This window comes from Micropterus dolomieu, linkage group LG11 (assembly GCF_021292245.1).
Source record: "Micropterus dolomieu isolate WLL.071019.BEF.003 ecotype Adirondacks linkage group LG11, ASM2129224v1, whole genome shotgun sequence".
Taxonomy (NCBI): domain Eukaryota; kingdom Metazoa; phylum Chordata; class Actinopteri; order Centrarchiformes; family Centrarchidae; genus Micropterus; species Micropterus dolomieu.
This window is the reverse complement of record NC_060160.1, coordinates 19,334,868-19,350,231: the sequence shown is the minus strand read 5'-3', so window position 1 is coordinate 19,350,231 and position 15,364 is coordinate 19,334,868. Positions and strand designations below refer to the sequence as shown.

Here is a 15,364-nt window from a genome sequence, read left to right as displayed (position 1 = left end):
TAATGCATACAAGCTATATTTCTTCACAGTAAGTACTTATTTTTAATTAATATTATTTATAAGAGCTGAAATTAATAGACTGATTATTTTCATCGACAGATAATCAGCATCAATTTTTAGAACTGTTTTATCGTTTAGCCGGAAATTTGCCATGTTAACAGAATATTTACTGTCGTCTTAAGACGACCATTAACGTTACCTGGTTTAAATGAACTCCTTTCTCTTTCCTAATAAGATAAGCCCCCCCCCCCAAAAAAAACTGTACCCAGTGTCTCTAACATCGGTTTTTAATCAAAATGAAGGGGATTTACCATGGTGCACTCTGTCTGTCTGTGACGTCATTGTCTTCTCCCGTGCTTCTTCCTCCCTCCACACTCAAATGCAGCTGCGCCATTCTTCCTTTGTCCTTTGAAGAAGAGAGTGAGACGACTTGCCACAGAGAGATACCGGTGGGGGCTTTGCAGCTTAATCGTTGATCGCGCACCAGTCGGAGCTTGCCGTTGTTTACTTAGTACTTTGTCTTATTTCAGGCGAAGATAACGAACCTAGCAAGGCTTCGTTCGTTAATCTGCTCGTCCTAGTGCATTATGAGCCAAGCGGATGCTAACAGCAAATCTGAGTCTGCCGTAGAGTCGAGCCCAGCACAGAAGAAAATCAAAATGGAAGACACTAAATACCTCCCGGAGCTCCTGGCTGAAAAAGACAGCTTGGATTCATCGTTCACGCACGCCATGAAACTTATTTCTGCAGGTAATGTGCTTGTACGATATCTCATCGAGGCTAACACAGACTAGCTAAAGGTAGCATGGCGCTGGGCCCTAGTATCTTTTCTTTTCTTTTCTTCGACTGGTCTGGCGTACAGAGGCCTGAACAATGGTGCATGAAACACGTGTTTGTTGGCGGTGTGGGTCAAACCCTCTCGAATGACTGAATTGGGGTTTATTTAATTAAAAAGGAAGTAGATTTGATATGTTTAAATATGTTTATGTAATTTATGCAAGAATTTTATTTAATCTGATGCGAATACTGAAGTTCGCTGAGCTTTAGTTCGCCTCATCGAGTAGGACTCATTTTTGCAAGGGACGTTCACTTACATGGTACCTCCTTTTGATATTTGAATTTGCCCAAAAACTCGATATTAAGAGCATTAACGTTATAATATATAGATACTGTTTTTCGTGGGGGGCATGCTGCTACAAGATAAAGGATATGTGGCCTAATATGGCTAACGTTGCAAATACATTTCTATGTAACTGTGACTGCATTGGTCACTGCATCTGTGAATATGATGTGCTTAAACCTTTTTCTTGCTTGCAGAAATTGAGAGGATCCAGAAAGGTGAGACCAAGAAAGAGCCAGAGAAGGAAACCTACCTGGATCTGTTTGCTACCAAGAATCTCAAACTCAAAGAGCGAGTACTCATTCCTACTAAACAGTACCCTAGAGTAAGTGTTTCCCTCTTATTTTACTCGTTCAGTGCATGGCCACTGCCTGTTGTCTCCATGGGGCTTGGCTACCCATGCCGATTTGATCAGTCGGCTGAGTAAGCCATTTGGTGACTCCTAAAATGGGGCCCAGTGGGACCTAAAATCTTCACACCGAAGTTAAACATAAAATTTTGTTACATGTCTGACAATACTGTATCTGATTGACACCCCCTTCCCCTCAGCTTTGCTGTCCCATGATTTATCCAGTTGAGCACACAATGCCCTATTGAGCTTGTTTCTGCGTGAACAATTTTGCAGTAGTCTGAAAATGCAGTCTCTGTGTGAAGAGGAGGGGGCTGTAGCAACTACTGTAGTGCTAAGACATTGTTGGGCCGAATGTGATTCTTACTGCCTGATTTCAAATCCAATTATTTTATTTAAACCTGCAGTTATATTTACCTACAATCTGCTTCTTTTCTGTAATACAACGCTTTAATTTTGCTAAAATATTCCCTACAGGTCAACTTTGTTGGTAAGCTTCTGGGACCTCAGGGCAGCACAATCAAGAGACTCCAGGAAGAGACCGGTGCAAAGATCTCAGTTCTGGGGAAAGGGTCCATGAGGGACAAGAATAAGGTATATGGTGACATTTTCCTAGCTGCCCTCTTCAAAGGATGTAAATGCTGTGTTATCCGGATGCCTTGTTTATCATTAACATTCAACATGTTTACAAGGAGGAAGAGCTGAGGAAGGGCGGTGAGGCCAAATACGCTCACCTGTCTATGGAGCTGCATGTGTTCATTGAGGTGATGGCACCCATACCAGAAGCCTATCTGCGCATGGCTCATGCCATGGAGGAGGTCAAGAAGTTCCTAATCCCGGTATGTGTCCGAAACAATCTCTTAAAGCCTGTTTAAAGAAACATTTTGTACACTCAAAACTTAACACTTGCATTTCAAACATATGCAAGCTATTTCTTCTCTGGCTATGCACACTTGACTGATTTTTGTCTCGTCTGTAGGAACCTGGTGAGCATGACGCGTACATGGATCCCCACTTCCTGAATGGATCCCAGGATGGTTCAGGCAGAGGGCGAGGTGGTCACCTAGGAAGGGGCAGAGGTGGACCACCTGGTGCTGGAGGTCCAAGGTAGGAGCATGATTTATAATAACACTGACTTAGGCCACAGCCCATTGTAGCATCCTCTTTGCATGTTAACTATTTGCAAGTGAATCCTCACTGGAGCCATGTAGCATTATGCACCTGTGGTATCATGCTTTAGTCTCATGTTTTGCCATTTCTTGAAAGTTTTCTCATAACATTTTACAACATGGCTAACTTTCAACAGGGGGAGGGGAATGCCTCGTGGGGGACCTCGAGGAGCAATGCGTGGTGGCGCTCCACGGGGCGGAGGATTAGGACGGGGTAATGCTCCTAGAGGTGCACCATCTGGTAGGGGTGGACTGCCTTCTGCTCCTAGTAGAGGAGGCTCTGCTCCCCGCTCCAGACCCCCTGCAGCAGGTGCTCCAAGGATGCTCCCCTCTTCAGCCATGTCCCACCAGCAACACCAGGGTCCTCCTTCAGCGTCACAGCCCAAAGCTGATGCCTATGAGGACTATGTAAGTTCCTTAAATCCTGGTTTCTTTTCACATGAATGGTCTCTTAATAAACAGTAGGGATCTCTTGTCACAGTAGTTGTCTAACTTGGCTTTTCTCCCTTCTAGCCTCAATATGAAGAATCCTATGCAGAGCCTGCCTATGAGGGATATGATAGTTATTATAGTCAGCAACCTGCACCTGCGTAAGTAAAAAAAAAATGTTTTTTTTTGACACCTACCCATTTTAATCGTGACTATTTAAAATGAACACTTCTTTACTTCCCTCAGGGATACTGAATATTATGACTATGGACACGGAGAGGCCCAGGAAACATCATATGAGCCTTATGGTAAGACTAAAAAAGTGACATCCGTTTGGTTTTGCCATGTAGCCCACACTGACTGAGAACCCTTGTGGAGCACTGGGCATGTTGACTCATGTTTCGTTCCTTTGTTTTTCTCTCTTCTGTCCTTATAGCTCAAGATGATTGGGACAACTCATGGTCCAACTCTGGGGCTGGAGGCAAAGCCCCAATGGCCAGGCAGTCAAAGGGATCGTATAGAGAGCATCCATATGGAAGATACTGAACGGCTACTGGTAGAGAGTTGCTTTGGCAACTGTCTCAGATTGTAACTCTCTGAACTTTTCAAAAGTAATTTCCCTCTCGTTTGCTCCCTTTTTTTTTTTTTTTTTTTTTTTTGTTTTTTTTTTAAATCTCGGATGTTTTGTTGTATCAGAGTGCCAGAGGAGAAACACAAGGTTTTTCATTGTTTACCTGTTTCCATTTTAATGTTAATTTCAGTTTTGTAGTTGGCAGATGAGGTCCTAGTGACATAAACCTAGCAAAGGAACACAAGTGACATTTTAGTGATATTTGATGGTTATCGTTTCAGTTAATTGTTCCTGAACAAAATGTGATTGTGGCGCTAAACTCTTAAGTAGTCTGCTTTTTTTTAAAAAGTCCTTCATGACTGGACAAAAATTATTCATAATGCCTCACTGTTACTTTACGATAACTAGAATAGATTAAGTGGAAAACTCAAACACGCCCCGAACTGTTTTGATTAAAAACAAAAGTCTCCTAATTTGTTTATACCACAATACAAATCTACTCTTGTGTAACGTTGGAGTCTCCTAAAATAATATTGAAATCCATTTGACAAAGAACAATGCTTCTATTTTACCACTCTTTACAATTGGTATATTATGATTTGTCGTACTATTACTTGCAAAATCATCGCTGATGAGCGACTAATTCTTGTAAAGCTTGAAGGATTAACCCTCACTGTGTGTAAAGAAAGGCTGCAGCCAACTCAATATTTTGTACATAACCTTAGGACAACTGTGTATGCTTTAAGCCGTGACGTCTCCAAAATGCTTGTGTACCTTTTGGCTAAATAGGATACTAAATATATCCCAAAATGTTTTTCTGCAGTGCGTGTTTCAATAAAGTTTCTAGTTTCTTTTTAATCAATCTAAACATGGTATTTTGCCTTTGTTGTACCAAAGGAATGCCTTCAGTTTGTGAAAGTGGTCCTCCGTGGTTTATCAACAACGCTGAATAAGTTGTATGTATACACATCAGCCTGGGAAGAAAAAAAACAAAACAGTGTTTTTGACAATGATCGTATCCTCTTCGTCTGTCTTCAAAACTTATCTAAATGACACTTGTAATGTCACCTTCAAAAACAAATAAAGCTCATCATTCCTTGAGGTAATGTGCTGCCAAATACATGTTTGACTTGAGAATGATATAGTGCTTGAACATGTATTGTCATTAACCCTTAGTTAGTCTACCTATTCAAGCTCTCGAGAGCAATGTATCTTCAGCCACTTGAAATAACTGAATTTCAACAGTATTTCAAATCAAGCTTGCAGGGATCTTACTTGACTTTGATGCAAAGTCATGCTGGCTGGTTTTTATAAAAGAAAAAAATCGCAGAGGAGAGGATTCTAAAAGCCTAAAGATCGCCACAAGAAGGTAAAACTAACCCCAACACTCATTTGTTAGATTTTTGTTTTTTCTGTGCAAAACATCAAGTTATGTAAGTCATCCAAAACATATCAAAAACATTTGAAGTACAAAATTATGCTATCTGTAGTTATTCAGAGCAAAATAAGCCGTACAAAACAATCAGAAATGGTTGTGATGCAACTCTTGCTCAAATAAAACCAACAATGGTCCATTCATTTCACTCAATACTTACCAATTTCCATCTTGATAATTTCTGTAGATTAATGAAAATTAGTAGTTGCACTCAAAGCGTTAAAACATCCCATTTGTGGACAAAAGCCCTTCAGCTTGAGTTGCATGATTGTGTTTGTTTTTTTTGTTTTTTTAATATATATTGTTTTTTTGGTAGTATAAAGTTAGTGTTGCATGTGTTGTCCACTGTGTGCATGTAGGCACTAGTGTGTCCAAGCTCTCATTTCTGTTTCTCCTCTTAGGTTGTCAGAGCTGTGTAGGTGCAGTTGACACATTGAACTCCATCTTACCGGACATTCATGGTCAGTTGAAAAGAAATTGCTGTTAGGTGTTAGCCTTAAGTTTTGCTCAAGATTATTAAATTCTTTTCTGTCTTTTAACAGGTCCATTGAAAGTCCCTGGAAAGAGGCCTTGCAGTGTCTCTCAGACAGATTGCTTTTTTTCTTTTTTTTTTCTTTTTTTTCTTTTTTTTTAAATGTACAGATAAAAAAAAAAAAAAAAAAAGTAGAGGAAGCTTTCACCGTCACTGACAAAATGCTCTGCTCTTCTGAAATATTGCTGTAGTTTTTACAACTGTTTTTAGTGAATGTGTCCAGATTTACAGTATTTTTACACTGAAGACCTTTTTTACTGCTTTTTTAATATAAAAACTGAAAATAAATTTGTCTAAATTGTGGTTTTATTCTGTAACATGTCTTTTTACATGTGATTTGAAAGTGCATTGCTATTTTAGCTGGATGATTCTCTACATGTAAGGCTGCACTGGGTTTTAATGAGGATAAATTACATTTAAGTCATGTCCTACACACACACTGTATGTTATCTAGAAGTTTGTCACTAAGTGAGACTTGCCAAAGACAACATACTGTAGACCTGTTTTCAACTGTATGCCATTTGAAGACCCCAGAACAAGCAGATTAACTGTGCACCCAACGTCAAATTAACTGATCCATGAAGATGAACTGTGAAATGAGGTGAGTGGTGTGACCATGCCAAGTGTATACACTGCATACTGAACCTCCCTGAATACAGTTCAGAATTTTAGCTACAATAGCTGAGCCAGTGGTAGTTTGGAGAGCCAGTCTGCTGCTGGGGGGTCAGCTGAAGGGCTGAGGCCATGAAATTCCCATCTGTGCCTTTTATATTGGCAAAACAAATTATTTATTTCCACTTTTAAATGTGGCCCAAAACAATGGTGATATTAGATTCCACATACCTTTTCTCAGTTTAGTTCCCAAATTCCACGTGAGCTATCATAAGTAAAGGTTTGTCAATAATACACTTTAAAATAATGGGTGATACACTACAAACTGTACATGTCGCAGCAAGCCATTTTTTGATGATTGTAAACAGCCGTGGGGGATGAAGTATTCAGATCATTTACTTAAAAAGTATTAAAGCCACATTAAATAAAACTCAAGTCCTGCTTTGAAAGTAGCCTATGAAAGAAAAGTCGGGAAAACGTACTTTATTAAATTCAAATGTCCCTTGTGACAAAGCAAGACATTCACAATGCTTGTTTTTGTCAAACCAATAGTACAAAATTCAAAATAATTGAAATGGAAAGCAGCAAATATTCACATGAGAAGCTGGAACCATCCATCTGTCGTCAACCGCTTATCCTGCGTACAGGGTCACTGGAAGCTGGAACCATGAAATGTTTTTGATAATATAAAAGCTATATGTATTAGCTCTTGGGATGTTTTGTGTACGCAAATCTTAATTTGTAAAGTCACTAGTAACTAAAGCTGTCAGATAATTGTAGTGGAGTAAAAAGTATAATATATCCCTCTTGAGATGTAGTGGAATAGAAGAAGTACCTCAGATTTGTACCTAACAGTATGGAAAAAAGGTCACTTTTACGATCTTCTGTGCTTCTACAAAGGAATATCCCAAAAACATGTGCAAATATATCATCAAAACAAATGGCTTTCCCTTCCCTGTTGTGGCTGTGTGAAAATCGGCGGGATGTCCCTTTAAGTGACTCTCCTCCCACAGGTCGGTAACATATCCGCGCCCCCATCTATCAGCGGCTTACTTTCACATCAACAATGACTGTCTTTGCTGATTTCAAAGAAAAACACGCCAGTATTCCAATAAACATTGTGAACATGTATTGCGTTTAACTTCTTATCAATGCACCAGAGCAGCATCTAGCACAGGCAACAGACATTGCCACTGGTAAGCTTACATTTTCTTGTCTAGCCTGTATGATAGGGTGGTTAGAAGCTAGCTAGCTGGTCAGAGATACTGTTAGCCTAGGCCTCAATCTTTGTATTTAATCAAGCGTGGTCTTGGCGGACACACTGGAGTCCGTGGCACATTGTCCACGTTGTTTTCGCCGTCTGCCTCATGTCCCATATAGAAATGGCTCGTGAGCTATTTGACTCAGGAAGAGAGCAAATGAAGTAGCAACTAAGCTAGCTAGTTATGTCAGCTTCCGCAAAACTTGCACCGTATTGAGGGATGCTATGCAGCTAAAGCAAACTTCTTTAAAAGCTTGCTGTTTGTGATGCATATTTATGAGGTGATTTTTTTGTTGCAGAGCATTTGATGTAGCTGGCCGTGCAGGTGCTTTGACTGGCAAAAAAATCTTAAGATTGAAAAGATGTATTTGTTTTTGTTGTTGTTGTTATTTGTTATGACTGTGCACCACTCCTTTCATCAGCTCTGTGTCTAATCTAATCACAAACCAAAATATAGCGTAAATTGCTTTACTAACTGCTGGCTGATGCTGTGCTAGTAAATTCTATCCAGCGTGATACATATCGCATACTCAGTGAAATAATTTACACCCATTACTCAAGACATATTATTACATATTTGTTAGATATTCCAAGTCCAGCCTTCCTAATGACCTGCTCTGTTTTTGTAAACAGGTACAAGAACAAGGAGAGAAATCATAAAGCTAGACACAGGGCTGGGAGACGTGTGCCGTGGGTGTGTCTGCAATGGCTGGTGGAAGGAGAGGGGCTAACCGTACCACGTACTGCAGACCTCCACTAAGCAGTGAACCAGGCTCGGTCAGCAATGGCAACCACTCAACCAGCTCCCCAGTCACAGGGGTGCGATCTCGTACAAGGTAGGAGCTCCAATATGCTGCTGCTAAACACACACTGTAAGAATAAATAAGTGCAGCCTGAGAGTCACAAAGGATTTCTTCCCATTTGGGTTCAGGAATGCACTATGACATAATAAAAGAATAATATACATCATAATAAAAAGCTTTGTTTTTTTGGTCTGCAGGAATGGTTCGGGAACGTGCATGTCCAGCCCCCCACTGGCTGCGCAAACGGTGGTTCCTCTGAAGCACTGTAAGATCCCCGAGTTATCGGTGGATCGTAACGTGCTGTTTGAGCTCCATCTTTTCTTCTGCCACCTCATTGCCCTCTTTGTCCATTATGTCAACATCTACAAGACTGTGTGGTGGTACCCCCCGTCACACCCTCCCTCACACACATCTCTGGTGAGTAACATGTTTGTTATGGTTATCGGGTATTATATTCAGCAGTTGTGTTTTTAGAGTGTGGGCTGCCGCAGATCACTGCATCCCTATTGGTTTGAAATGTACTTATTTAGCTGGTAGCGTACACTGGTACTGTAGGGCTGTGCTTATTTATGTTGACAAAATAATGTGAGTGGGTGTGGTGAGAGCAATAATCCTGAATCAATCTTATTACTTTCAGAACTTTCACCTTATTGATTATAACATGCTGGTGTTCACTGTCATCATACTGGCAAGGAGGTTAATTGCAGCAATTGTTAAAGAGGTAAGAATTGTACTTTTGGCTTTAGCCTTTTATCCCTGACCTGTTTCTTTAAACATTCAAATATAAAATAGTATGTTGTAATTGATGCAAGTTTTCTTTTGTTTTTCTTTTACATCCTTAAACGTGTTTCTGTGCTAAATAAAGGTGTACTGACAAAATTGTATTACTGTATTTGACTATTATGTCTCCCTCCTCCTCTCTCCCCCAGGCGTCACAGAGTGGGAAACTATCCTTCCCTCACTCCATCTTTCTAGTGATGGCTCGGTTCGCTGTGCTCACGCTGACAGGCTGGAGCCTGTGTCGCTCCCTCATTTACCTCTTCAGAACCTATTCTGTCCTCAGCCTGCTCTTCCTCTGCTACCCGTAAGTATTCACAGGGAAAAAAAGGTTAAAAGTGGTGTGAATGAAAAGATTTGAATGGTGAGTGATCATCCAAGTCATGTTTGCTACCTCTGTGTACCTTTTGTTGTGTCTTGAGCATAATGTCTGGCAGTTTGAAACTATCTGCACTGTCACTGTCAACCTTCATTTTGGAGCTGTGTTTTTTGGGGGGGGGGTTAACATCAGTGCAAGCTGTTGTGTCACAAACATATGTTTTCAGTGTAACAATATTTATATTATATATAATATTTGCCCTATCTCACCGGGCAGTGTTGAAGCAGGGATTTAGGTATTGTAAAAGTGAATTGTAGCTGTTATTTTTCCGCAGATTTGGAATGTATATTCCGTTCTTCCGGCTGAACTGTGACTTCAGGCGAGCAGGTCCGCTCTCCCCCATTACAAGCATCGGCTCCAAGGAGGTGGGCAGCGTGGGGCGGGGCAGGGACTACTTAACAGTGCTGAAAGAGACATGGAAGCAGCACACCAGCCAGCTTTATGGCGTCCAGGCCATGCCAACTCATGCATGCTGCCTCTCCCCGGATCTCATCCGCAAGGAGGTGGAGTACCTAAAGATGGATTTCAACTGGAGGATGAAGGAGGTGCTGGTCAGCTCGATGCTCAGTGCTTACTATGTGGCTTTTGTACCTGTCTGGTTTGTCAAGGTAGGAAACTGTTGGACTTCTTTAAGTCTTAAATGTAACATTTTAAATGTTAACTCATTTAAGATGCTTTATTAACACTTTTTTCCCACCTGCCTGTATGTTATTCCCTCAGAGTACACAGTATGTAGACAAGCGCTGGTCTTGTGAGCTCTTCATCCTGGTGTCAGTCAGCACGTCAGTCATCCTCATGAGACACTTGTTGCCACCTCGATACTGTGACCTGCTTCACAAAGCTGCAGCTCACCTGGGCTGCTGGCAGAAAGTAGACCCCTCCCTCTGCTCCAATGTTCTTCAGCACATGTATGTACTGTGAGCAGTTTATTACTAGGCTTTAGGTCCTTTTAGACTAAACTGAGTCAAATTTAAATCTCTGCTGTCTCTTTTTTGCGTAGATGGACAGAAGAGTACATGTGGCCACAGGGAGTCCTGGTAAAACACAATAAAAACGTCTACAAGGCCATGGGTCACTACAATGTTGCAGTTCCATCAGATGTGTCCCATTATCGCTTCTATGTGAGTATTCCTAAATGAGCAGTTCGTGATATTTCAGAGAGCCTTAACTGATTTTTATTTAATGACTGACTGCATCCTGTTTCTTTCCCTACCCTAGTTCTTTTTCAACAAGCCTTTACGAATATTGAACATACTCATCATCCTGGAAGGTGCCATGATATTCTACCAGCTCTACTCATTGATATGTTCAGAAAAGTGGCATCAGACGATATCGCTGGCTCTGATTCTCTTCAGCAACTACTACGCCTTCTTCAAGCTTCTCAGAGACAGAATAGTCTTAGGAAAGGCATACTCGTACTCGAACAGCTCGTCAGACCAGAAAGTCAGTTAGACTTGCGTTATTATTGGTCGCATTTGCTTAGAAAGAACACAAACATGCCTAAGAGCTCTGTATTTTTTCTACAATTTGTGTCACATTTTTGTTCTGATCTGCCATAATAAAAATGAATATTTTTGTATTACTTTAAAGGTTTGTTTAGTTTTATTTGACCCTACAATATGTTTTCTATTCTGACCACAAGAGGCCTCTGTGTTTCACAAATTAAACAATTAATGAGCAGACAGGTGTAAATATTTCAGTTGACAAGGTGGACTAATGCTGGGAACTAGTTGATTTACAATTTATGGATTACAATATTTAATGGGTTTTTCAGAATCAGCTTTATTGCCAAGTAGGTTTGCACATACAGTACAAGGAATTGTCTTTGGTGTTTTGGTGCATAGTAAACTAGTAGGTATATAAACTTAATAGGTAGAAACAATAAACTTAGTAGGTAGAAAACTATAAGAAAGACAAATAGAGCAGAGAAAGTGCTGCAGTTCAAGAAGCAGAGTTATATTGTCTTTGGAAAGCTTTATGCATAACCACAGAAGAAGTGAGATCCTTCTGATTGGAGTTTCTTTTTTGCACATTGAAGTCTTTTTTTGCACGAGTTTTTTCTATATTGTACAGATAGTAACGCCCTTTGGGGGAAATTTGTGATTTGGGACTATATAAATCAAATTGACTCGACAGAAGACAACACAGTTTAGGTCTTAGTGTGTAAAGTTACAAGGAAAGCTTGTTTACAACAACAAAACTGGTACTGATGGTCAAGATGTCAGCGAAAGATAGAGAACTATAAATTGGGATGTTAGTACATCAGCTGATCAGTGTGCAGTACACACAGTGCACCTGAGTGGCAGGCGGCAGCATTCTCCTGGCGCACAGCGGGGTGGGCTGGCCCTTTAAGAAGGATAAAGACAGCAGCTCCGCACGAACCGAGCGCATCGATGCCGCGCTTTGCATTTCCTCTGCAATTTACACTGCTGCTTCCCCTGCAGGGATAATTCAACACCATCGCTGTTTATAAAGTCGCATTTATATGAAGTGTACTTAATCGTTATAAGTGGCAGGCGGAGATATGTGACGCTGTGCCCAGCCGGTCTGCTCTCCGGTGCGTAATTGATTCGGTAAGTCTTATTTGTGTCATTCGTAGACGATAAATCCGTCTACACGTCTTCTCTCACACTGAATTTAACAACACGGTGTAACAGACTGACATTAGCACATCGCTTTTTCATCAGCTTTTCTACATTATCGATAGAGTCCAAGTAAAGAAGGATTTCAGCGTATAAAGTTGCTGTTGTGTATGTCTATAGTGGCCATCTTTGGATTCTACTTGGCACGGAGGCTGGCGCAGTGTTTTGGAGACAGCATCTATTACAACAGTGATTTTAGCCATTGTAATGGGATTAAGAGTTATTTAGGCTCAGTGCCGAGATCATAATGACATTAATGCACTCACTTGGCCTGTTAATATAATAATAAAGAGCCACTCTACTGCTGTGATAGGGTGAAGGTTCTGATGTCACCGCAAGAGCCTAATATGAATATTAATACTATATGAATATAAGTGAACAGCAAAGGAGAAACAAATGCAATTCAATACAAGTTCTTTAATTTTACCTTTTTAGTATAAGAATATTTAAGTGTTTTGCAGGGACATTGTCTTTTATTGGATAATTGCTTCATACTGTAAAGGGGTAATATTCTGGTCACAGAGTGTAAATGGATAAGGCCTTTGAACTTCACTATCCTACCATAGAGAAGGCTCAATAATAATGCAGTATATTGATTTTCTCCTTCAGCCATTTGTCTGAAAGCTATGTACATTTGCTCCATTTGTATAACATACATTTGGACTCATGTTCTGCATATTGGTGCAGCAGTTCAATCAATTGTCTGTCTGTGAATTTCAGTCATTCATGTAGTAAAAAGGTAAAAGCAAAGTCTACTGCTACAGTTTGTTTGGCTGCTGGAAAGTGTCATCAAACAGTAATATTCTCTAAAGTCATATCCAATTTGAGGCAGGTCTAGAAATATCTTTCTAGGCTGTTGTTTCACTCCCACTTTTTACACCATGAAAGCATTATGGGGAAAAAACTAGAAAATAGCTTTCCATTAAAAGCTTTTGCCTGAATACAATCCCATCTGGGTATATCAGTGGAATAATCTTCCTCACTGTCACTTAATATTAAACTGTAGTAGCACTTCAGTGGCATTTTTCTGTGACAGATATATTGTTTTGCAATTATGTATGGATGCTGTTAAAGTAATGAAAGCATCCCTTCATTTTTTGCAGAGTGGAGATTTCTGAGCCGCAGTACTGATTTTTGGCACGGTCAGGATCCTCCACATAGCTCCTTCCTCAGGGAGGGGAAGGCTGCTGCTTCTGAACTTCCTACCTTTGTTGTTATCAGGACGTCCTGAACACAAGCCAGGCATCTCACCCCAGAGTGTTTCACTTCAAAAATTCAATAAAAAAGTTTAATAATGGAAGACAAACGCAAGAAGCGGAGCCCAAAGGTGTCTCTCCCCCAGCCCCCTCCTCCCCCCATCAACCCCCGCAAACTCTCTGTCCTGCCTGCCAGCAAAAGTGCCACCTTCTCTCTCGGCCTGCCACAGCCCCCCTCCCCCAAGAACAGAGGCAAGTTTAAGCGGTCCGTGGGAGCACCAGGACAGCCAAAAGAAGTGTTCACAGCTGTCTTAGCTCCACCAAAGACCACCAGGTTTGTGTCTCAGCTGTGGCCAAAATTGTCGTGGAAATTATATTCCTGGTGAGGGTCTGAGCAAATACTCGAGTTACAACAAACCGTTGTCTTTGAAGAATTTATTTAACAAAAGACAATAAACAGAGAAGTACTACAACACAAATCAGCTGGACCAGAGGTTCTGTCTCCTAAGACAGTCCCTAACGTCTGGCTGGAGTGACGTATGATGATAATGATGGTGATTAAGAAAGGAACATTTTATCTTATCTTTATGCTGATCTTGTGGAAGTCCAGCTTGATTTGATTTTCTCATCGCTGTGTTTATCTTAGTCATTGTGGCCCATACTCTTTGGCAACCTTATCCAAACTGAATTGACCATTGCACACAGATAACTGGCTAAATGAGATAATGTGAGATCACGTACAGTGTGCAGTATCTCCACCACAGCTACATCTGAGTATAGTAAAAAAAAAAAGAGTAAATAATCTTGAAAATGGCTTGTTTTGGAATGAGACTGCATTCATCACTTTGCACTGATATTTAAAAATATAGCGAAGTCAAGTTTGATAATATATACGATATATTACATCAGAATATTGTAAAGGGGGACTGTGTAAGTCTTTCTGAACATTTATTGGTTAATAGTGAATGCAAAACTACTGTTCAGCATTTAGCTAAATTGCTAATAGTCATAATGTCAGCAAACTCTAACAGTAATGTCTGTATACAGTAATATTTACGTAAACATTAGCCTCCATAAGCAACAGGTCATACCAGATCAAGTAAGGTTGCATCAGCAAAACCCCTTAGTGTGTTGAGCATGGGTTGCTTTTAGTGCTTATGAACTTTTCATTTGTAAGAGGAAGATTGATATTCTTTTTTCCCTAAAAAAGCTACACAGTCTTACTTTAATAATAATAATAATAATAATAATCCTTATTTGTAGAGCACTTTTCAAAAACAAGTTACAAAGTGCTTTAACAAGTGTAAAGAATAATACAAAAAAGATAAGAGCATGAAAATTTAATATAAAATTAGTAAAATAAAATAAAAGGGATAAAATAAGATAAGTCAAATAAGATCGGGAAAAGCTCTCCTATAAAAGTATGTTTTAAGAAGGGACTTAAAAAAGAGTTCACCGACTCAGCCGACCTGATTTCCTCGGGCAGGCTGTTCCAGAGCCTCGGGGCCCTGACAGCAAACGCTCTGTCCCCTTTAGTTTTCAGTCGAGACTCTGGAACAGACAACAGACCTCTGCCCGAGGATCTCAAGGTACGTACTGGTGCGTATGGGACTAAAAGGTCAGAAATATAACAAGGCGAGAGACCATGAAGAGCTTTAAAAGTGATCAATAGAATTTTAAAGTCAATTCTAAAACATACTGGGAGCCAGTGTAATGAAGCTAAAATAGGAGTAATGTGGTCATATTTCTTTGTTCTGGTTAAAAGCCTGGCAGCTGAGTTCTGGACAGTCTGGAGTCGATCAATAGATTTTTGGGTTAAACAGGTGAAAAGGCTGTTGCAATAATCCAGGCGTGATGAGATGAAGGCGTGTAAAATGGTCTCGGTGTCCTTAAAAGTTAACATAGATCGAATTTTAGCTATATTTCTAAGTTGATAAAAACATGATTGAACAAGCTTTGTGGTGTGCTGCTCGAAATTTAAATTACTATCAAACCAAACACCAAGGTTCTTTGCCACAGGCTTAATGTGATTTACTAGGGAACCAGCAGATGGCAGTATTTGATTTGCCATCTGCTGAGACCCAATGAC

General features: G+C 40.2%; 3 protein-coding genes across 6 annotated transcripts in view; all 3 read left to right on the top strand.

Moving 5' to 3' along the window:
• Window positions 1–330: 330 nt before the first annotated feature.
• Window positions 331–5,908, top strand: khdrbs1a (KH domain containing, RNA binding, signal transduction associated 1a). 3 transcript variants are annotated; one of them, XR_006827175.1, is made up of 12 exons: window positions 331–449; window positions 531–750; window positions 1,318–1,445; window positions 1,947–2,063; window positions 2,162–2,308; window positions 2,449–2,576; window positions 2,776–3,046; window positions 3,152–3,228; window positions 3,314–3,375; window positions 3,504–3,678; window positions 5,475–5,534; window positions 5,616–5,908. XR_006827175.1 is itself a non-coding variant. In XM_046062946.1 (9 exons), exons 1-9 carry the CDS (start codon window positions 588–590, stop codon window positions 3,611–3,613), a joined length of 1,203 nt encoding a protein of 400 aa, XP_045918902.1. In that variant the 5' UTR covers window positions 359–587; the 3' UTR covers window positions 3,614–4,739. The 3 variants fall into 3 exon arrangements, 1 of the variants encoding a protein (XP_045918902.1); XR_006827174.1 differs by having other exon boundaries at window positions 359–750; XM_046062946.1 differs by lacking the exons at window positions 5,475–5,534; window positions 5,616–5,908 and having other exon boundaries at window positions 359–750; window positions 3,504–4,739.
• Window positions 5,909–7,244: 1,336 nt separating this feature from the next.
• On the top strand, window positions 7,245–11,026 carry tmem39b (transmembrane protein 39B). Of its 2 annotated transcripts, none has more exons than XM_046062714.1 (9): window positions 7,245–7,413; window positions 8,119–8,314; window positions 8,479–8,698; window positions 8,919–9,002; window positions 9,211–9,365; window positions 9,712–10,045; window positions 10,158–10,345; window positions 10,438–10,558; window positions 10,656–11,026. In XM_046062714.1, exons 2-9 carry the CDS (start codon window positions 8,184–8,186, stop codon window positions 10,887–10,889), a joined length of 1,467 nt encoding a protein of 488 aa, XP_045918670.1. In that variant the 5' UTR covers window positions 7,245–7,413; window positions 8,119–8,183; the 3' UTR covers window positions 10,890–11,026. The 2 variants fall into 2 exon arrangements, with proteins under 2 accessions (XP_045918670.1, XP_045918669.1); XM_046062713.1 differs by having other exon boundaries at window positions 8,112–8,314.
• Window positions 11,027–11,807: 781 nt separating this feature from the next.
• ccdc28b (coiled-coil domain containing 28B) overlaps window positions 11,808–15,364 on the top strand; it is a 7,715-nt gene continuing 4,158 nt past the window's right edge. Inside the window, exons 1-2 of the mRNA XM_046062395.1 lie at window positions 11,808–12,010; window positions 13,183–13,609. Of these exons, the coding sequence (XP_045918351.1) occupies window positions 13,374–13,609 (236 nt within the window). The 5' untranslated portion in view covers window positions 11,808–12,010; window positions 13,183–13,373. The remainder of the gene's footprint in view (window positions 12,011–13,182; window positions 13,610–15,364) is intronic.